This window comes from Sinocyclocheilus grahami, unplaced genomic scaffold (assembly GCF_001515645.1).
Source record: "Sinocyclocheilus grahami isolate Dianchi unplaced genomic scaffold, SAMN03320097.WGS_v1.1 scaffold178.1, whole genome shotgun sequence".
NCBI classification, from domain to species: Eukaryota; Metazoa; Chordata; class Actinopteri; order Cypriniformes; family Cyprinidae; genus Sinocyclocheilus; species Sinocyclocheilus grahami.
The window spans coordinates 2,068,436-2,091,493 of NW_015505357.1; the positions used below are offsets into that span (position 1 = coordinate 2,068,436).

General features: G+C 36.4%; 1 protein-coding gene across 1 annotated transcript in view; it reads left to right on the plus strand.

Moving 5' to 3' along the window:
* The window catches only part of LOC107594039 (integrin alpha-5-like), a 44,825-nt gene extending 21,807 nt beyond the window's left edge, over positions 1 to 23,018 (plus strand). Inside the window, exons 9-30 of the mRNA XM_016283967.1 lie at positions 125 to 169; positions 311 to 330; positions 542 to 594; positions 674 to 882; positions 1,782 to 1,982; positions 2,070 to 2,115; positions 2,417 to 2,530; positions 4,056 to 4,111; positions 4,813 to 4,970; positions 5,504 to 5,641; positions 8,601 to 8,668; positions 10,146 to 10,293; positions 10,746 to 10,838; positions 12,533 to 12,612; positions 13,410 to 13,490; positions 13,622 to 13,727; positions 14,516 to 14,674; positions 16,474 to 16,581; positions 20,259 to 20,372; positions 21,006 to 21,107; positions 21,216 to 21,338; positions 22,845 to 23,018. Coding sequence (XP_016139453.1) covers positions 125 to 169; positions 311 to 330; positions 542 to 594; positions 674 to 882; positions 1,782 to 1,982; positions 2,070 to 2,115; positions 2,417 to 2,530; positions 4,056 to 4,111; positions 4,813 to 4,970; positions 5,504 to 5,641; positions 8,601 to 8,668; positions 10,146 to 10,293; positions 10,746 to 10,838; positions 12,533 to 12,612; positions 13,410 to 13,490; positions 13,622 to 13,727; positions 14,516 to 14,674; positions 16,474 to 16,581; positions 20,259 to 20,372; positions 21,006 to 21,107; positions 21,216 to 21,338; positions 22,845 to 22,925 — 2,303 coding nt within the window. The 3' untranslated portion in view covers positions 22,926 to 23,018. The remainder of the gene's footprint in view (positions 1 to 124; positions 170 to 310; positions 331 to 541; positions 595 to 673; positions 883 to 1,781; positions 1,983 to 2,069; positions 2,116 to 2,416; positions 2,531 to 4,055; positions 4,112 to 4,812; positions 4,971 to 5,503; positions 5,642 to 8,600; positions 8,669 to 10,145; positions 10,294 to 10,745; positions 10,839 to 12,532; positions 12,613 to 13,409; positions 13,491 to 13,621; positions 13,728 to 14,515; positions 14,675 to 16,473; positions 16,582 to 20,258; positions 20,373 to 21,005; positions 21,108 to 21,215; positions 21,339 to 22,844) is intronic.
* The last annotated feature ends 40 nt before the right edge of the window (positions 23,019 to 23,058 follow it).

A 23,058-nucleotide genomic window follows, 5' to 3' on the forward strand; every position in this document is an offset into this window, starting at 1 on the left:
AAAATGAGATCACATTTGATGACACCTACATGGGTATGTCTTTCCATTCCCCTTATTAGCTGTCAAGTTGAAAATACTTCGATTTTTCTGTTTGTCACGACCCATATTTTTATACATTCAACAGGTTACTCAGTGGCTGTCGGCGAGTTCAGTGGTGATGATGATGAAGGTGAGTGTTGTGACCTTAAAATATAAAACCTCTACATTATAGTGCTCATTAGATTACAGTTTCCCTAGATTATTTTGATGTCATTTTTATTATATTCATTAAAGATGGAGATTGAACGACGGTGACTGTGTTGTACCACAGATTTAATATCATCATCTGCTGTTGGAATAGCCATAGCGCATCGAGCAAAATATTACTAATGCATGTTTATTCAAATCATAAGATACGACTATCTGTGAAAAAAGTGCATAATGTTTAAAATAATGTTTATAAACCATTTATAATTAAGTTGCTTAAAACATTTGACAGCCCTACTTGTATTTACATGTGATTCGGATCTGTTACAGTTTTTAATGTTCCTAAATTTTTCAGATGGGTTCCTACTATGGCTATGCAGTGGCTGCTACTGACATAAACAATGATGGGTAGGTAAACACAACCAGGTTCAGAGAAGAATCTAGCAATGTGTTCAGTGTTTAAGTTTGTGGTTCGTATCACCTCCAGGATGACGGACCTGCTGGTTGGCGCACCAATGTTCATGCTTCGTGACTCTGATGGGAGGTTGGAGGAGTTGGGTCGGGTCTATGTGTACATGCAGAACGGACCTCTGGATCTCACACCTCAGCTACCTCATCTCACCGGCACACAGACATTCGGCCGGTTTGGCAGCTCCATTACCCCTCTCGGAGACCTCAACCAAGATGGTTACAATGGTGAGAGATTTGCCCAGATTTTAGCATTTGTTTGTCAGTCAGTCTTTAGGCAACTGTATTGGTTATCAGTCGATATTGGATTTTTTCTGTTGGTTTTGGTTGTTATTAGATAGCTATATTTAATTTTTATTTAGTTTTTAATTTAATTTTTTCTTTTAGATTACCTTTACTGTTGTCTAACTGCAGAGCCATTTTAGTACCATTTAGATACTAATTAGTTTTTTATTAATATTTTGAATCAGTTTTTATTTTTAATCTTAGTTAATGTTTAAATAAATGTTTTTGTTGTCTTTGTAGTTTTTAGTTTTTTTTAATGTATGCCTATATTGTTTTTATTTATTTTTATTTCAGTTTTTAGTTTGTTATTTTAGTACATCAAGTTAAACTAAATTGAGAAATTTTGCCTTGGCAACTAGCTGAATAAAATTGTTTTATATTTCTTATTTTCAGTAAACATTTATTTTATTTCAAGTAACGCAAATGTTTTAATTGATTTTCAGTTTTTTAGTTTGACTTTGTCAACAATAATAACCCTCACCACTCGCTTGAATTAAATCTTTAAAAACGCGAATAATGTTATAACAGTTAAATGTAATCTTAAAATGAATATCCATCTTTATACTGTATATTATAATGTTGTGATGCCTAAATTCACTTGTAGCAATTTTTTTTTTGTTTCATTTGTAATTTTTTTAGACAGAATAATGTAGAATTTTACATCCTCCATTTTTCAGTTAATTTAAAAATGATTAATTAGAGTTTTTTTAGAGTTTTATTTTTTAAATATTTAGACTAAATAATATAGACCTTTTAATTTCTGCTGTTTATCAGTTATTACGTATAACATGAAAGTAATTACATTTTTTTGCACCTCTAATTCTACAATATTCTCTTAACAGACGTGGCCATCAGTTGTCCGTTTGGTGGGGAAAACAAACAAGGACTGGTGCTCATCTATAACGGACATGTTGGAGGACTCAGGGAAAAGCCCTCTCAGGTGATCGCTGGCCAATGGGCTTCTGCCACACCGTCAGCTCTACCTGCCAGTTTTGGTTATGCCCTTCGTGGAGGCAAAGACCTGGATAATAATGGCTACCCAGGTGAGAAAACCTAGTCTTTTTAGCTACCATAAACCACTGCCACTGCTGCTGAAATTAGTCTGATACCATGTTTTTTTCTTCTTGCAGATCTTATTGTTGGCGCATTTGGTGCAGACACTGCCGTTCTTTATAGGTCAGTCACAGACATGAAGACTAGAGTAATGGCTGCTGAAAATGAAGCTTTACTTTCACAAGAAGAAATTACCTGTTAAAATAAATACTTTAAATTATAATAATGTTTCACAATTTTACTATTTTTTTTACTGTATTTTTTTACTCTATTAAATATTCTTTGTGAGCAAAAGAGAATTCATTCAAAACATTTTTAAAAATCTTACAGACTTCAGTATATCCTATTTACATTTTAATCATAAAGCTATTTAAAATGCTTTTGAGTGCAGACTAAATAATTTAGGATATTATGTCATTTCCAGGTCTCGTCCTATTGTGAACACCAGTGCTACCTTGACTGTATATCCAACTATGATTAATCCTGAGGAGAAAGTTTGCACCATAAGCCGTGGGAATGAAACCCTGCAAGTGTCCTGGTATGTCTATATCTTGTATCAGCTAGAATTTGTTGCATTCCTGGTCCAAAGCAGTAAATAGATTTTATTAGTCTGTTTATCCAAATCCTAAACATTCAACATGCAATAATATGGAAAAAAATCTTTCACATTTAACATAATTTAAGTGGCATTGAAGTGCACTGTAGGAATAAAAAAAAAAAATCAAATTTAGTAAATAAAGCTTACTTCATTACATCCACAGTTGGGCTTTGTATGTCAGGCTGGACATATGGAAGGGTGTAGTTATGCTGTCAGCAAAGGCTTTTTCAAGTAGTTTGGACACGCTATGCTGGTTGAGGGTGAGCTAAGAAGGTGGCGAAAAGCATAAAATGCCCTTTTCCCAACTCCACGATGTGCATTTTTGAAATATGCGGCCTATATGTGGAGGGAAAGGAAACTCCGCTGGGCTGGTCTCTCTCTGACGTGAAATGTCAGTGTCTCCGCCTGTTCTGTTTTATACAGGGAAAGTTTGTATACGTATGTGTTGATTACAAGTCGTTGCCTAGACACAGAGGCTTTTGGGAGAAATTAGAGAGGGAGAAAGGGATCTAGCAGTGGCTTTGAATGAGATATTGTTTAGTGGTGGAACACAGCTGGGAAACATCAGGACGCAATGAGCTGCACATGCATGTGAGCTCACACACACACACAGATGTATACTGAGGCTTAGAAACACACATGGGAACACATTGCGTTTATTGCACAGGTCAAACGTAGCCTGGATTGTAATTTTTCTTCTTTTTTTTCTTCAGTTTTTCACTCTAACCCTTCTGTGTCTTGTTTCTTTTGTATGTGTTGTGTTTCTTTTGGATTCTTTTGTTACTTTTTCTTCTTTTTTTGGAAACTTTTTCAGTTCTTTCTAAAAATGTATTTTCATTCATTTAAACTGTCATTCAAACTTTTTTCAAATTTTCTTGATCTTTTTTTTTTTTTAGTTTCTTGCTTCCTTTCAGTTGAACCCTCATTTATTTTCCACAACATATTAAGCAGCACAACCATTTTCAACATTGATGATAAGAAGTGTTTCTTAAGTACCAAATCAGCATATTAAATGATTTCTGAAGGATCATGTGACACTGAAGACTGGCGTAATGGCTAATGAAAATTCAGCTTTGCCATCACAGAAATAAACTGCATTTCAAAATATATTAAAATGGTAGACAAAATGTTAATAATATTCCGTAATATTGCTGTTTTTAATAAATAAATTTTTTTATCAAATAAATGCACGCTTGATGAACACAATAGACATCTTTCAGAAATTATACATTACATCAGTTTCCAGCACAGACATGATCTTTAGCTGTCCTGTTTAAAAACATCTTCACATATGTTTGTGTGATCCATTATACTATAGTCATCCTTCCTTCAAGCTGTCAAGTGTTATAGCCTGAGGAAACAATAATAGCAAATATTTCATTGCCAAAGAGATGCAACCAATGTGTTTCTAATACGTAATAAATCCACTTCATCTCTCATCATTTGTCTGCTCTGCTTCTTACAGTGTCAACCTGAGCTTTTGCCTCTCAGCCAATGGGAAGCACCTACCAAATCATCTCGGTAAGCCACATCTGCTCCTGTTTACCCACCTGTTGATCCCCTTTGCAAATAGTATTCCTTTTTAAATAAGCAACCACCCAGAACACTAGTCACACCCTTACAATCACCTGTAACACCCGTGCATTGTGGCATTTATTCTTGGACTTAATTTTACTTAATTTCCCTCACAACCTAAAATAAATCTGGTTTTAGGCATCTAAAAGAGCCTTCATGTTTCCCATTCCATCCATAAGCCATTCTTTGTACATACACAACCTTTACAATGCATTTATTCAGCAATTACGGTACTTCCCTCCATTTCCCCCTGGACTAATGATAGCACCATATGCCCTGCCATTCGAGGCCTAGACTATGTTGTGTGAAGAATAACACCTACTGCACACGCTCAGATAACTGAGCACAGGTGCCCAACATACATCTGAACGGCATGCAAATTCCTTCATGCCCTCACGACTTTCTATCAAAAGCATTATGGCTTTTCTTATGGCCATTCTCTTCAGGTGTTGGATAATGATAAAAACTAAATGTTTGGAAGAAGTCTTCACTCTTGCCAAAGCACAAAGTTCAGATCTACCCAATAGGCTTTGAGATTTAGTGCTGTGTCAGCTTGGCTCCGTCCTGCACCTGTATGCTGGAGCCAACGTGAAGGCATCGTGCCCATAACTTTTCTAAATATATCAGACAATGTGTGTGTTTTGTAGAGTTTAACGTTGAAATTCAGCTGGACCGGCTGAAGCAGCCGCAGAAGGGGGCCGTACGGAGAGCTCTGTTTTTAGACACCCAGCTTCCCGCTCTGCAGAGGACTCTGACTGTGCCAAATGGAGCCAGAGTCTGCAGTGACACCAAGATCTTCTTGCGGGTGAGTTTGACCCCAGATTACCTACAAAAGCAGGACATTAATGGTGCACTAAATAGCAGGGTTTTGGACTTGGAGTTTCAAATTTGATGACTTGCAACTCGCCTTTGACAGCAATGACTCGCGACTTCTCTATCTTGAGTCTAGACTTGAATGCATAGATTCAAGACTTGACTTTGGACTAGAATGCAAAGAAATTGGGCTTTCATGTGACTTTACTTGGTTCGACTAAATAGTATATACAGTAGATAAAAGTTGAATATAAAATGTCCTAATGTGTCATTCAGAAGACTGTGAGCCAATGAGAATTAAGAGTAGGGGGGGCTAACCATTGGAAACATTGAGGGAAAAAATGACCTGCATCATTTTAGTGAGTTAATTTTCCATTTCTTAGTACAAGATAAGTGTTAAAAGTGAAGATAAGTAAGATAAGTGTGGCAACTGATGCCAAAAATGCAGCAAGGGATTAAGAGTCGTTTCGTCCTGCTTTCTGACCTTTCTCACAAACTTCTGTTTTCCTCTCTGTTGGAGTTTAGGATGAGAAGGACTTCAGGGATAAGCTGTCGGCCATCTTCGTTGCGCTCAACTTCAGCCTGAACCCTCAAGCTGCGGCAGACAGATACGGCCTGTGGCCCATCCTTAACTACCAGACAGCGGAGCTCATCGAACAGAAAGTACGTACATCTGCTGCTGCAGATATCCCACAATGCTTTATGTGAACAAACTGAGGTTTTGCATGGAGCGGTACGTTCTTCTCCTCCTTTATGAAGAGATTTTCAAAACATACATCTGGGATGTTCTCCAAATTGTCTGGAAAGCCATTTGAGAGCTGTAGGCAATGTGTAGAGTGTACGGCAGAGAACTTTTCACTGTCCCACCAGGAGTAGCTTTCTGGGCTCTGTGGAAACTCCACTGTGGAGGTGTGTGTGCGTGTAGAGGGTTAATAGAATTCATTTTTTTTCCAGGCAGGTTCTCGCAGGCCATATGCCGTCTGTTTAGGTTTAGCTTTTTGGGTGGCAGTTTTCTTTCAGTAGTTATTGAGACCGTGCCGAACACATGGGCCGCACTGACCATATGCAGAAACATTCTAATCCGAGGTCTTGGAAACATTGCAGATGGAACGATCTTCTAAAACTTTCGCTTATTCAAGCCAAAAAACGAAGTGGAAGCCCTTTTATTCATGATAAATGAGAGTGTCAATTATAAAGAAAGGGAAAAATAATTTAAAACCCTAGTTTAAAACGCACATGCCAAGATTTTAGAAAGTTACTTTGTGTCCACATTGGTTTTATACTGTTTTAAATTGCACTACAACATCAAAAAAATGTAATAATAATAAAAATTTCTTATTCTTCTTACCCTATTGTTATTAAAGTTACATATATTTTTATAGAGTACAAATATATAAAAAATATCATAAATTATTCTTAGAGTAATTAAATGAAAAAAATATTTTTAATGTTTATATTTTTAAATATTATATAAATATACAAAATGTAAAAAAAAAAAAAAAATTATGATGATAATGTTACCACAATATATTTGATAGAGTATTATTATTATTACATAAATATACAATATTTACAGCAATTTATAACAATAATGAAAAGTCATATTATTATTTGTATTAGTATTTATATTATTTTCTAATAAAAAAAATAACTAAATTTCTAAGGATTTATTAATGGAAAAAAATTAATATATCTGGGTGGGAAAAGTGTATTTGTTGTCTTTATTTTCAGGGGACTATAGGTGTGAGGCCACATATTCATCTTGCCTATAGATTGAGATGTTTTGGACCTCCTTTTTTAAATGTTGTTAGTGATCCCACCAGGCGCCCTCCAGTTTGCTTACCCAATCATGCTGTTTGCAGACCTTGACACTTCCGTAAACACTTTATGGTGGTTTTGGCTGTGGATCAGCTTGGACATATGCACATGTGACCCTCTCTTGTATCTCTGCTTGGGCTTCTAATTGTTTGGTTGCTCCAGTGAACCCAAACAACCCTCTCCAGGAGGTTCGGAGCAGCCCGATACAGAGCTATGGAAAGGGGTGGCCGCCCTCATCGGTTGTAATTAGAGCTCAGCAACTGCTAATTACAGGGAAGCCACTTTGCCCTTTCTAATCTCCCTATTCTATTTTCTTATCCTCATCGTCATGTTGCGTCAACCTTGCACATGTTGGAAATACAGCATCAGGTGGTAGCAATTAGCCGCGGCACCACTTTCCCCTTTTCTTTATGTCTTCGAGTCATTCATAAATTGTATATAGATTCTCTCTCATTAATGTGTGTGCGCTGTGTGTATGTATATATATATATATATATATGTATGTGTGTGTGTGTGTGTGTGTGTGTTATGCGATGTGTATATATTTATATTTGTCCGTGTGGTGAGAGTTGGGTGGTGTCACGTGCAGCTAGCATGTGGTTCAGGGTCGGCAGCCTCTGATGTGGATGTTGGTGGCGTATAGAACAGCCTTATGGGTACAACCATAGCTCTTTATTCCTTCAAGTGAGCTCTATATGTTTTTTGAAGCATGTACACATCTGCTCTTCAACCCAGAATTCATTCAGCAGTATTTACTAATCTAAAACCTAGCATTTTGTAGGCTGAGGAGTGATGTTTACGATTGCAAACGGCAATGTTTATATGAATTTTGTTTATATTCGGTAGTGTATTAGGCATCAATATTCTTTGACCATTACATGGTCATGCGCTAATGGTAATGCAGCCGGCCTCTGCTGTCTGTTCTTTGCAAATATCTTCTGAGTGCTTTGTTTGGATTTTTGAAAAAAAAAGCTATTTCATAGTGCAAGTAGTTTGAAGTTTCATGGGAATTTGTAAGTATGTAAAGGTTTATTGGATTTTTTTTCTGTGTGTAAACTGCCTAGAGATGTTTAGTTGGGATATTGGTTATGGGAGGTGTGACTAAAATTATGCTTATTATAGGGCGATGATGCCTGAATGACATTAGAGACACTGGATTGCAGGTGGTATCCTGCATATGATTAAGAAAATGACTGGAGAATCTCAGACAGCTTCTTTTTTTAGATCACATTGTTCGTAAGCGAATGGCTTACTTTCTATTTTTGCCCTTTAAATCAACAAGAAATTGAAATGGACCCTGTTTACTTTCTAAAGGTGCATTCCTGGTCTTATTGTAAATTATATGTTTGTTTGTTTGTTTATGCATTTAATTACTCTAAAAATATTATTAATTAATTTGCTGAATTTCATATTTTTTTAAATAAAAAATAACATGAAAGATAATACCAAATTTCTAAGGCTTTTCTTTTTAATACATTTATGCCCCCCACATATTTATAAAAATGAATTTTAATTCAGAATTTAAAAACATTCTTGTCATGAGTTGCATTTTTAATGTATTCTGAAATGAATAGATCTCGAAATGAATAGAAATCTGTATTTGCATATAACTGTAGATCTTTCTGGCTTTATTTTGGTATGTAATGCCCACTTTTCACCATCCAGTCAATTCCTGAAATATAAAATCAGGTCCCAGGATATTAATTTTCACTTATAAGTCGATTCTGAATCTAAAATAGGTTGCAAATTAATGACTATAATCTCTCAGTAACTTATCTTAACATTTTTCTGGCTTGTGTTCTAGGCCCAGATTTTATTGGACTGTGGAGAGGACAACATCTGCGTCCCTGACCTGAAACTCTCTGTGCACGGGTAAGATGATTAGCAAGGAATGCAAAAAACAAATAAAATCCTGGATATTAGTATTTTTGCAAAGTTTGCAATAAAGTCACGTATGAAGTAAAATGGCTATTCCAGCTACTGTTTAGATTAGATATTTGGATAAATATACGTGATGAGTCACAGCTTTTAGAAAGTTGGACAAAGTGTTCCCAGGTTAGATTAGTGATACACACATGGACAGATACACAGGAAAAAAACAGGAAGGCTATGCTACAGGTGCTGGGATTGTCAGACTTGGCTGGCTTGTGGAAAAAAAGAAACTACATAGATGAGGTGGATAAGTTTGGAAAATTTGGAAATCACTGTGGCCCCCTTTTCTCTGCAGTTACAATGGCAGTTTCCTGCAGTTGATTTGTAAAATCTGTGGGCATTCTCTCTCTTTTATACACAGATTTGTTTGTATCTGTTGTTATTCTTCGACTGTCTTACCAAAAACCTTAGAGATTTGTTGCGTTTGTCTTAGGTCACATGTTTATTAAACTGTGGAGGGTATTAATTTTCTCCACAGAGTGATTTGGATTTTCTTGTCATTCAACAAGCAGAGGGAATAGTATCTCTTGGAAATTCACTCGAGGGGTTATTCTTTAGGAGAAAATGTGAAAATGCATCAGAGATGCCTCGGACAACATGCCTATTCTTTAATACCACTGTCAGTATCTGCTTCCCGGGTCCATATTTCTGTCAAATTAACTTATACTAAATAATTTCCATGTGATTATTAGAACTTGCTGATGTTCATTTGTTGTAAGGGTCTTTATATTTATTTTGATTAGCCTTTTAATGCGAATCATGACCTCCTTATAACATGAACCCAACCTCATATGTGCCATCTGGAGGGGTTTGTTATGAAAGCAAGCGATGGCTTCCACATAGGTCCGAGTCACCCACTAAGCGAGTGTCAGCGTTTGAATTCAGTACGTGCCACTTCCCCAGCATGGCTTTACGAGGCCAGGCGGTAATTGGAAGCGTCTGTGTGGCCCTCGCATGGAATTTCTCATTGTGTCTGAGATGTAGAGAGAAAAGAAAGGGGGTAGGGAATGCGAACGAATAGAAAAAAATGGGAACATTGCAGAATGTTTCACAGTCTTTGTCGTTGCATGTTCAACTTTATAGCTACAATGGAAATTAGGGGTTTTTAATAGGAAATGTGTGTACAGTGCTGGAGGAAGGGCTTCCTGTTGGAAAGATCTGAGTGATATTTACTGCTAGATCAGCAGAATTACATACAGTCAGTGTCCTCTATGCTTAATACTTCACAGCTAGTTTCAAAACTACTACACAGTTTTTAAATTGGCAGTTAGTGGTGCTTGTTAATGCATTGACTTAAACAGTGTTTGTGTTTTAAAGTACAATTTGTATATTTAGTCGTCACCCTATAGACCCTATAGAAAGTAAATTAGCCGCCAGTGCATGAGCTTTACGTTTTGTTCGTGTTTTGGTTCCGCAGGGACAGGAAGGAAGTGTACATGGGCGATGACAACTCTCTGACCCTGACTTTCAACGCAAAGAACGACGGAGGCGGAGCTTACGAAGCCGAGCTGTATGTGGTCTTGCCACCAGAGGCCGACTACAGCGGAATAGCCCGCAATAACGAGGTGAGATATGGAGACCCTCCCTCCAGGTGCTGCCTATTACACGGACGTGTGCCAGATCCCGTCCATTAACTCCTACATGTGTTCAGCATTTCAGTTGAGAAAGACCTTTGTTCTGTTACTTTGATACTCCAGAGAAGACGTGTTTTTTATTAATGGAGACATGTGATGAGAAATCCTGTAGTGAGGCAAAAATATAGATTACTTTACATTTTAAGAAGGGGTAGTGCTTACAGGAGGATTATGGGCCCCAAACAGGGTCTGTTTTAATTAATTACTTGTACTTTTTTGTTAACCCTAACCCTGTGTGGGGATGATTTAGCACAAAAATTTAACATTCAGCAGTAGTACCACAATTATTCTAAGCAGGTCAAGACATGAGCCAGGGGTGTGAGTTATCACTATGTGTGTATTTCCCAAAATTTACTGGTCTTTTTATCTATTTCTCCGGACAGAGCCTGACCCAACTGACCTGCAGTTATGAGACGGAAAATCAGACCCGTTACCTCAGCTGTGACCTGGGGAACCCCATGAAATCAGGCACTAGCGTAAGCACCAAACTATTCTTTCTGTTTGTGCGTATTTACACAATTGAGTGACTTGGGGTTAAAAGTGACCTTTTATCAAGTGCAATTGAATCTTACTGCTTTCCCAGCATATCTGAGAAATGTAAAATTGTGATATGAACAGTCATAGAAATGAGTAGAATCTTATGAAGTCATGGACAAGTAAATAATTGTATAAATCTATCTATTTTTCTATCTTACAGTGTATATATAGTTGTAGTTGAGCTCAACTCTTTTCCCTTGGCTAGAAGTTGCGGTTATTCTTTATTTTAAGGTGTCCTTGTTACAGTGTAATTGTACATTTAAGTACTGAGTAATGTTAATTAACTACATGCACTTACTATATGGTTAGGGTTTGGTTTTGGGCTACTTGCATGTAATTATGCATAATTAATTGTTATTATAATAGCAAGTACATGTAACATGTGTAACAAGACCCTTTAAAATAAAGTGTTACCGAAATTGCATTTTGTGTGCGCAATCTCTATAAAATAATTTATGGTTATCCAGTTATCCTTTTCCAGTATTCACAAATGACTGGAAAAATCATGGAAATTCTGATAAAAAAAAAAACAGGCCTCCAGCAACCATAATTGTGCCCTGTTAGTCACATAACCTTTATTATTCATCTAACATGTGTTAGTCAGCTCGTTGTGCTGTCAGGGGGGCTTGTTAAGGGCTGTGTTGGATCATGTTTGGACAGGCAGGAAGTTCCCACCAGTGATGCAGGAAGTGACAGTCATTTTGACTCTGCCCACTTAGAGAGTGGAGTTCCCCTTTCCAAAATGCCACTGTGTGGAGGTGGTGGGATCTGTGGTTTTTTTAATGTGTCTGCAGAGATGGAGTATAATTGAGTAACTGTTCAAACTGCTCCCTGTCAATATGTGTTTCCAGACACCCCTGTCTGATTTTTAGTCAGCTGCTCTCATTAGTTCGGGGCAGGTTATTTGGGTGTTTTATTCAGCAATTTTATTATTAACGCTATTATTTTTGGATTCCAGGACCACCTAAGAGGTTCCTCATAACAACTGGCCTGTATCTATAATAGTATCTCATGCAATGAGAAATTCAGAAATTACAGACACCCCCACACACACACATGCACACTTGCACGGACACCCACACCCGAACTCTCACACACTGAGTGCCGAGAGCCGCTTGTATGGGGTCTTTTTGTCAGAGTTTATGTGCGTGCGGTGGGAGCATAAAACCACAATTATAAAAGGGAGGCTGGAACTCCCATGCAGTCTGGGGTTGAGTAGGTGACTTCAGCATTTTAGGGTAGTAACTAAGTGGAGTGCTTTTGACAGTGCACCTAAACATGACATCTCTAGATGAATGAGCGAGGATACGTTTTAGTGTTTCCACTTGTGTTTTTTGGATGGAATACAGGAAAGGAACATTCCACCAACCTCAACATCCATTCCGTTGCTATGGCAGTGCATTATGGGGGATTTGTGTGTTTAGAGAATTCTCTGGTGTAATTCTTGGAAAGCTGAAATTCAGTATTGTGGCACTGCTAATATCGTTGGCTCCTTTATGAGAAACTGCTTGCATTTCTCTCATTTTTGGGTTGTTTAAATGAATGAATAAATTAATTAAATGTACTTGTACATGTATATGTACTTGTAGGAAGTGACTTTGGATTTATTTTAAATAAATTGTTTTATTTTCAGCTATGGGCCGGACTGAGATTCACAGTACCACGTCTGAAGGACACACACAGATTTGTGCAGTTTGACCTGCAGATCCGTAGGTATGAAATTTGAAACCAACACGCACAGCTTTAATGTTTTGTTGTGTTGTGTTTTTTTTTGTTTTGCTTTGCTTTGTTTTGTTGTGTTGTTTTTTGTTTGGCTTTGTGTTGTTTAATTTTGTTTTGTTTTTTAAATAAACATTCACACTATCTACAGACAATAAAACTATATAGTAGCAAACATGAATAATTGCTTAGTACTTTTGCAAAGTAAAAGATCACGGTAACACTTTATTTTTAGACATCTTTGTTACATGTACTTACTATTATAATAACAATAAATTATGCATAATTACATGCAAGTAATCCTGACCCTAACCATAGAGTAAGTACATGTAGTTAATTAATATTTATCAGTACTTAAATGATTAATATAATTATACTGTAACAAGGACACCTTAAAGATTTTTTGAATCGGGGAAAAAATTGTTTCTTATTTATAAATAAGAAATGTATAAAGAAATATATAAAATGTGTAAAGAAAATATATATAAAGGAAATCTTATATAAAGAAGTACACTTTTTTTATTGATATTTAAAAAACATATGATTGCCCATACAAAAATTGATTGATTGATTGTTTGATTATTTATTATTATTATTATTATTATTGTTTATCTATTTATTTAAAAATGTATTTCATATTGGCCATCATATAAATGTTTAATTATACTGTAAATGAGACTATTATGCTTCCTGATATATCATGCATCTTTAATAAGGTTAGGTTAGTTGCACATGTCGTTAAAGAGGCCTTAGTATGCTCTTTAATAAGCTCTCCATTTCTCAATCTGCAGTAAGAATGAGAATAACTCCCAGAGTGAAGTCGTCCCCTACAAGTTGGAGGTGGTGGTCCAGTCAGATGTTATTCTACAGGGGTGAGTTCACATGCAGAACCCATTTATAAGCACTTCACAAGACCACTGCTCTTCTGGAACTCTCACTAGGAAGCTCCCCGTGTTCCTTCACTTTCTCATTTTCCCGTCTCTATTTATCTCTCATTCTACAGTGTCTCCCGACCAGACAAGGTCTTCTTTCCCCCACCGAACTGGAAGTTGACCAAGAATGTGATGGTTGAACAGGATGTCGGACCCTCCGTCCAGCACACTTATGAGGTAAAGACCTTGTCTGAGTCCTTCAGTTGGACTTGAAGTCAGAGAGGCCTGTCATTGATAGGAATCCAGAGTAAAAGCTATAAATCCCTATGGTGTAATTATGGGATGTATGGTTGCCTAGCAACTAGCAGTTAAATTTGCAATGTTTTAAATGTTAGCCCTGCCTGCTTTTTTTGAGCTAGAGACTTCAAATAATTTTAGTAAAACCTTCTTTTCATGCACTGCTTGTTAAAAACATTAATTCATTCATTCATATTTATATATTTAAACTTTTTATAAGCAGAAATAAAATAGACAGTCAATGCAACACCATTGTTAAAAGTTTGCTTGTAGTTTGTGATAGTTGCAATGTTCAGTCAGAGATTTTATTTTTTATTTTATTAACACAGAAGTCACTAAGTCCATTTCATGTCGGTCAGTTCCGCTAATTGCTGCTTGCAGATTGGTTTCTTTATATGACACATACTTTCTGCTAGGGTTTTGCTGATGAGTCATGCAAATACTTTGCACATGTAGAGGTTGTCATGGAGAATCTCCAAAAGTTACACAGAGGTCCTAAAATAGCACAAGGCATCAAGCCATCCTTTTATGATGACCAGAGAGTACAGAAACACCTGTGGAGTTACTTTAACAGCACGATTTAATCCTATGGTTGTGATGAGGTAATCATGAAAATGACTAGGCAGCAACCTTGATTTTAAACCAAAGGGTTTGAGAGGGATTATTATGACATAACATAGATTTTTGATTAATATCTCTGTCTTTCTCTGTACGTTTCTCCCTCTCAGTTGGTGAACAACGGGCCGAGCCGCATCAGTCACACTCTCTTGCAGCTCAAATGCCCCATGAGGCTTCAAAGTAACAGGTTCATTTACCCGCTGGAGGTCACGACGGAGGGCCCTGTTAACTGCACCACCCACAACATAGTCAACCCCTTGAACCTCAAGGTAAGACGCTGTGGGTTAACCGCAGGGCAGAGATTTAATCAAAGTACGAACTGACAAAATAATTAAGACTGGGGTGCTTTCTGTCATTATGTGAACGACTTTGATCTGTGAGGCTTTTCTTTTAAAGCACCGTTCATGGGCGAACATGTCTGGGTCGTATTTCACCCATAATGAAAAAAATAAGAAAATAGATTTTACTTTTAATTTGATAATTTGATAATATGTAATATTATATAAATATCATATTATCTAAAATAATAATATTTTTATGTATTTTGCTTCAAATCAAAGGAAGCTTATTTTTAAGACTATTACATGTAGTTAATTTTCTCTCAAATTCTCATTATTGGGTCATATTTCACCCATAATGGAAAAAAAAGAAGAAAATAGATTTTACTTTAATTTGATATAATATACTATTATATAAATATCATAATATATAAAATAATAATATTATTATGCATTTTGTTTCAAATAAAAGGAAGCTTATTTTAAGGATCATTACATTTAGTTAATTTTTGCACATTCTCATTATTGTAATGTGAAAAAAGTTTAATATGCAGAAAATTGTATGAATAAATGGGAAGACATAGTTTAAAATTATTACTGTGTGTGTATATATACACTGTTTTATAAGTATTTTTATACCATGGCAACATTTGTTTTTGCTAATGCTAATTATTTGATGTTAATTTTAATACAAATAAAGTAATTGCATTAAATTGTAAAAATATATAATTGAGAATAATGACAATTAATGCTTGAGCACGCTATAATAATGATAATTTGAAGAGAAAATGTGCCTAATTGTAATAAAATTAACATCATGTAAAACGCCTGGATTTAATTAAAATATACTTAGTTTTCTTCATTAAAGATGTAGCGCTGAAAGATGACCTGGACATATTCTTGATGGGTTATTTCAAACTTATTCTTACAGGAATGTGAAACTGTTGTAGTTTCTGCTGTAAAGACATTAGAGATGGGAGACTCACATGCAGCTCTTAAAAAGGATTTAAACTTAAGGGACATCCGCTGTCAGTAACACCCAGTTTGTCCCATACAGTCAAATACATATGCCCTACACATGCACACACCACCCATCCATCCATATTTCCTAATATGTCCTTTCTTAGAGCCCACCCTGTCCCTCACACAGCCCCACCCATGGGCATTAAAGCAGCCTTTGAGCCTCCTGCCGTACTTTCATCTCAATCTGCTCCCTTCATGCTTCACGTCCCACTGCTGTCTATATAAACACAGCCATCAGCTCAATCAGAGCTCTTTTTAAAAGACCCCTCTACAACGTCTCTCTATCTCACTCTAGAGTTATACAATCTATGATCTGAAAAAGTGTGGGTCACATGTTATCATCTAATGATTATTCTGTATGTTATAATGGTTTGTATACCCCTCTCTCTTTTGGGAGAAATCTGGATGATTCGTAACACTAAACTGCTGTTACATCTGGAATTCTGCAGAATTTCTCCCCTAAGTGGTTGTTTGTTCAGTTTCTCATGCCGCTTAGGGTGTGTTTCTTGGTTTTGAGGAGTGGATGGGTCTACACAATGGAGAAGTTGAGTAAAATTCAGACATCTGTTGCAAAATGCCCCTCGCGTCCCTCACAACGTGTCCCTCCCGCTGAGCTCACGGATGAATGTCCGTGTCGAGTCAGAGGGCGTCAGTACAGACTGAACCGTGATGTCAGAGTCCACAATGTCCAAAAGGGTGGTGAGTTTCCACTCAATGTTCTGTTCCCTTTCCCCTCTCTCTCTCTCTCTCTCTCTCTCTCTCTGTAGCTCCAGCAGTCTTCTACCGAGCTGCCTCCTTTACGAGATGCGGCACACGAACACCACATTGAGAAGAGGGAAACGCACAAGGGCGAGCTGTCTCAGCTGACCAATTTGGTGAGATTTCTTGAAAGTGAGGGGGGGGGGGTGTTATGAAAAAGTCTAAACACAAAGAAAGTGAGTGAAACATTTTTCACTCACTTTCACACTTTTCAGCTGGCCATGCCGAGAGACCATCTTAAAGTGCCCCTATTATGGGTTATGAAAGGTTCATATTTTGGTTTTGCGAGTTTCCAATAACAGGTTGACATGCTTGCAAGGTCAAAAAACACTTTCACGGTCTTATAATATGCATTTATTTTTACCTTACTTCCTTAACGACTCTCAAATGATTCGCTCAATGATTAATTTTTCCAAACCCCTCCTTTGCGTGACGCTAATCTGCGGTGATTGGTTCGATCGGTCTCATTTTAATGTCATCATGCCTGTAATGCCTGATAAAGCGGTGTTTGTGAGCACAGTGCTGCTTTGTGTACAGCGTTACCGGGGAAACCACTATTTTTACAGAGTTTCAAAGCCTGCACCTAGTGGCAGAGAATGAATTTGCATTTTCATTCAGACCATTGCGAAAAGACCAACAAGTGGGCGGGCAATATGCTAATGTTTCATGCTGACTTCAACATGAAACGGCTTGGGATTTGTTTTAAAAACGACTCGTTTCACTGATTCAGGGTCGACTCTTTCTTTTGCGAGACAATAACTTCATACAGGGTGCACTTTCAGATTTATAACTTTGCAGGATGTTTTCATTCACTTAGAGCTGTGTTACACACTGCATGAAAGGTAATTTTCAAAAATCCATAATAAGGGCACTTTAAGACAGCTAAGACCAGCAAACCAGCTTGGGTTGGTTTTAGTGGGTCTTTTCAGCTAAGAGGGAAACTCTTAATGTGCAAAAACATACATAGCCCACATAAATATATTGGTTAAATAAGATATGGGAAAAAGATAGGGTCAATATGAATGGAAAAAAATTAGATGAGAGGATAAATGATTCACTCACAAGAATGTGAAAGCATTCCTCCAAGAAAATGTTGTATTCTGTTTCAAAAACCTGGTGATGTAAATAATATGAGGTGGGAGGAAAAACTATATTTCATTACTTTTGCATTTTCTTGCAAAAGGTTTGTGTTCCCCTGAGAAACTTTTGCGAGAGAATACAAAACTGGTAATGGAAATGATAGAAAGCTCTATTTCAAACTTTTGTGAGCAAACACAAGGTTTCTTGTGGGAAAGCAGAAGCTTTGAGAATGAATGCAACGTTTCTCTGAGGGAATTTAAAAGTTTTGTGTACGAATGCAAAGTTTTTAGAACAAATGGAAAGTTTCTCAGGGAAAAACGGAACGGAAAAGAATGCAAAATCGTTAAAATGTCATTTTTCTATCTTATTTTTTCCATCATTATGTCCCTTTATTAATTAAATATAGCTAATAAAATTGAGATGTATGCATTCTGGAATTACATTCACCTTGATTGACACATGCAATGCTGCTTTTGAATTTGGCCAGAACTCTGAATAATTATGATACAGACGTTGCATCCATAATGTACCTATGATGCCTTAAAGTACTGTCTAGGTAGGCTGCTCACTAGGTTTTGGAACACAGTTACTGAGTCCTGTCAGCAGGAAGGTCAGCATGAGTCATTTGCGTTGGGTAAAATGCAAATGTTGAACAAACACTTCTAATTCAGCTTTCTCATGACCTCAGATGCCATAAGACCTTTGGTTCACTAGTGTAGGAACTCAGAAGGTCAAGTCATACAGGGTCGAAGATCTGCTGTGACTGATTGGCTGCCATTAAAGATGTTTTGCTTGGTTGGTTTAGGTGTATGTGTGTGTGTTTTTGTGTGCTTGCGTATGTGCGTGACCATGTGATAGAACATTAATGACCTCATTACTCTCCAAAGTGATGGGTCTGTCAAAATGTCCTCGCTCTACCCTGTAATTTCCCGTTCTTCTCTGCGTCATTAACCACTTCAGCTAGCACTTCTCTCAGACAGCAGCTGATTGTATAGTCCAGCTGTAGGCACGTAGCTCTCATCCTTGCTCTGTACCTGACCAAATGAAAGAGGGCTTTGTCGCCTGTTGCGCTCAATTGCCCACATTTATCATCTCTTGCTTGATTACGTGTTCCTAGAGGCCTATTTATTTCTTCGGCCTGATCCCTTGTGCTTATTTTGGTGAGGGAGAACAGGAGTCTCTGTTGACATGACCTAGTGAACAGTGAAGATGTGTTACAGGACTCGTAGGCACCTTAGACCAGGAATGTCAAACTCAGTTCCTGGAGGGCCGGAGCCCTGCAGAGTTTTGTTCCAACCCTGCTCCAACACTCATACCATGTAGTTTTCAAATAAGCCTGAAGGACTTGATTAGTTGTATCAGGTGTGTTTAATTAGGGTTGATGAATATAATATAATATATTTTTCTTACCTCAGTTTTATTCTTGTTTTAACCGTTCAGTAAATGAAATAATTATAATAATTATATATATATATATATATATATATATATATATATATATATATTTAAATTAGACAATTTTGGTGTCTGTATCAAATTAAATTGACAAAAGTGATTTTATATACATAGAAAACATAAATGTCTACTTTACAAAAGTGTCTACTATAATGCTTCAAATAACATTTGTAAAAAAAAAAAAAAAGTCAAAATATGGGTAAAATAATGTTCTATCGTCATTGAATGTAACGCATATATTTATGTAAAAAAATTAATCAACACTTATTCTGACCTGTACTTTTTAAAAATATATAAAAAAGTAAGTGATAATACTAAATTTTATTATATTTTAAATGACACAGTGAGTTTTTGGGTGCTGCACAAGATTTTTTTGGGTATATAAAATAGTTACACTGAGTGACGTTTTAGTGGTTGTCTCCTGTAAATCATAGTAAAAATATATGATAGTCATAAATGTTTGCTTTAGAAAATATCTTTTTTCTTACATAATTACTTTTTTCTTACATAAATAACATTTTAATTATGTAATATTTAATTTTTTTATGTATTTATATATGCGGTGCAAGAGCAAGAGCTGTAAACCAAGCAAAACTCCTGAAGACCCCAAACCTCGATGTGGTCCATATACCAATAGAGGGAATTTCGTATGTTCTGTGATCATTATTTTCTCACCCTCCTAATGAAATGAATGTCACATTACAGGGATCCGATGACGAATGTGGTAGTGTACAGCTTGTAAAAACCAGGGAGCTAAATGTTATTGCATCGGAGGGTCGGAATTTGGCTTTAGGCAGCTGTAGGCAGGATTTTACAGTCCTGTGACTCTACCAGTGAATTCCCACTAATTTAAAGCAGTCGATGCACAAGACGTTAACATTAGGTCTTTTGTCATCGCTGTTGGCTCGTGACGCTAACTTCTGTCTCATGGTCCCATCTCTCCATCCGGATATTCACATTCATATTTATTTTTGAGGTTATAATTAATGCTTGTATCCCAGATGACAGGCAGGCATGCTTTTATGCTGATTTGATTGATTTCTGGCAAGAAAATTTGATTCACATGATGTATGTTTGTTTAAAGAGCACATATTTTATGATGTCACTACATTGCAGTGTCATTTGTTTATTTGAATGACTGTTGTTAGGAGGGGTTTGTAATGAGTTGTGGCAGGAGCTAGCATGCAGTGTGATGAAATACTTCTGTACATTTTATTATGTTGATCATTATTAACTCTTTATTTTTCTGATGTGTTAGTCTTGCTCCAGTGTGGATTGCTGGACTCTAACGTGTAACGTTGGCCTGCTGGAGCGAGGGACTAGTGCCATACTGCATGTTCGCTCGCGAATCTGGGCAGAAACGTTCATGGAGGTGAGTGTGGAATACCTTGATGCCAAAGCCGTCTTCTCTAGATTATTACTAATACTGCTATAAAAGCAAAGCGTGGCATGTACAAGCTTTCATACAGCCAAATTTCAGAATCCAAAGTCTTAAAAAAAATAAAAATAAAAAAGAAGCGTGTCCACGATTACACTGATTAAATGTCCAAGTTTTTAATGTAAAGTCTGGCTGTGTGTGGTATGGTCACTAATAAGTGAACTAACAGAGTTTGTGAGTGTCTGTTCATGTATGTTCAAGCCAGTCAGATGATATCTCCGAACAGGAGCTCTTTTGAGAGACGCTTTACATGCTCTCTGCAGTTCTAGCCAATACAAAGCTTATAAGTGAGTGCATTGAAAATACATTAGGAGGAGAAATCCTGAGAGCTCAGCGGATTGGAATGTCAGAGGGGTTTTGTGAGAAGCAAAGCCAGACTGAAACACTGGGATTCAGTGAACCAATGCTGCTCCCATCTGGAGGCATATGGGATTGTTACATTGAAAGCTCAATTCAGTTCAGAACCACCAGTCACATTCAAATTAATTCACATAATGTTAGATTTTAAATTTTCCTACTTTCTCTTGTTGATGTTCTAAATGTGTTTTTTTTTATGCTTTATTGCAGAATCCTTATAAAAGCTTAATTCTGGAGTGCCTTGCTAGTTACAAAGTGGAAAAGATGCCATATGCCATTTTGCCCAAAGTGACTCCTAGTGGTGCTAAAAAGGTAAATTTACTCATCCAATTTAATTCATGTTCATCGATAGACATCACATATTTGGTTCATATTAGTTAAATGATCCACTGATCTTCATCTTCTGTCTGTTACCTGTAGATGGTCACTCCTGTGGTCTGGAATAAGCCAGACGGTACGTATGCTGTTCCTCTGTGGATCATCATTCTGGCTATTCTGGCTGGTCTTCTACTGCTTGCACTACTGATCTACGTCCTCTACAAGGTCAGCGTCTGCCGTTTTGATTTCTAGTTGGGCTTGATAATTTAGTTTGACTTGCTAATCGTAAACAAATAATTTTCCTTTGTAGACAGACAGGCATGCAACCAATAGTAAAGTAATACAAAAAAACTTCCAACTAATCATAATGAATATGTACTTTGGTAACACTTTATTTTAAATGTACTTACTATTATAATAACAATAAATGATGCACAATTACATGCAAGTAACCCTAAGCCAAACCCTAATCCTAACCCTAACCATATAGTAAGTGCATGTAGTTAATTAATATTACTTAAATGTATTATTACACTGTAACAAGGACACCTTAAAATAAAGTGTAACCTGTACTTTTTTTAATGGGATTAATTTATAATTAGAACTAAACCTTATCCTAGAAGTAGCTTGTTACTAATTGTAAACTAACTCTTATCTATTATTGCCAGGCTAGGCAATTAACCTATTGATCATTAACAAAATCTTAATCTTTTTAAGTATTGTAAACTAATACTTATGCTTCTTAAACGAATGAATCGCAAACAAATGATTATTCTTTGTAGGCCGGCAAGCTACTAACTAATTGTAAACTAAATATTACGATTCACATAAATTATGCTTGCATATTATAAGTCATCATAACCTACAGTGGGGAAAAAAAGATTAATTCTTTAAAAATCCTACAATGTGATTTTCTGGATTTTTTTTTCTCATTTTGTCTCTCATAGTTGAGGTATACCTATGATGAAAATTACAGGCCTCTCTCATCTTTTTAAGTGGGAGAACTTGCACAATTGGTGGCTGACTAAATACTTTTTTGCCCCACTGTATATCTTTTTCTTAGTCAGACCATGTTAACTGAAGGTAAATAAATATTTCATAATGGGACTAAATTATGAAGTATTCATAAAGTAAATTGTATCCCTCATAGGTAGGCTAGCTTGGTACTTATTGTAAAATAATCCTTAACTATTGTTGTCCGAATAGTTATCTTTTGTAGTTGGGTCAGCTTTAACTAAACTAATTCTTATCCTTTCAAATTCTTAATCTTTTTAGTCTGACTAGTAACTAATTGTAAACTAACTCTTATCCTTTATATTCGGCAAAAACTTGTAACTAATAATAACCTAAATCTTTTTTTTTATCAGACCATCTCGTATCTAATCATAAATACATTGTTACTAATTGTAAACAAATTCTTATCTACTGTAGTCAGACTAGTTATCTTTTTTTTTTACAGTCAGGCTAGCTTGTAACTTATCGTAAACCAATACTTATCCTCCTTAGAGACTACTTTGTAGCTAATTATAAACTAATTATTTTTTTGTTGTTGTTGTCTGGTTAATTTACAACTAAGCATAAACAAATTCTTATCAGTTGTAGCTGGACTAGTTTGTAAGTAAATGTGAATAACTTCTTATCCTTCTTTGTTCAGCTAGGTAGAGTAACTAGTTGTAAATGAGTCCTTTTCTTCACCATAATTTGATCTCCTTCTCTTCTTGATTCCTGTAGCTCGGCTTCTTCAAGAGAACTCCGTACGGCACGGCCATGGAAAAAGCCCAGCTCAAACCTCAGGCTGCATCCGAGGCCTAAACTACACAAGAGAGCATTCAGAAAACACGTCCCAGAGAATGTTCTTAACCAGAGGCCATCCAAAGAGAGCTTACTTGCTGTTTAAAAAAAAAAGAAAAAAGACAAAGACTAGACTGCAGTAAAGGAATACGGA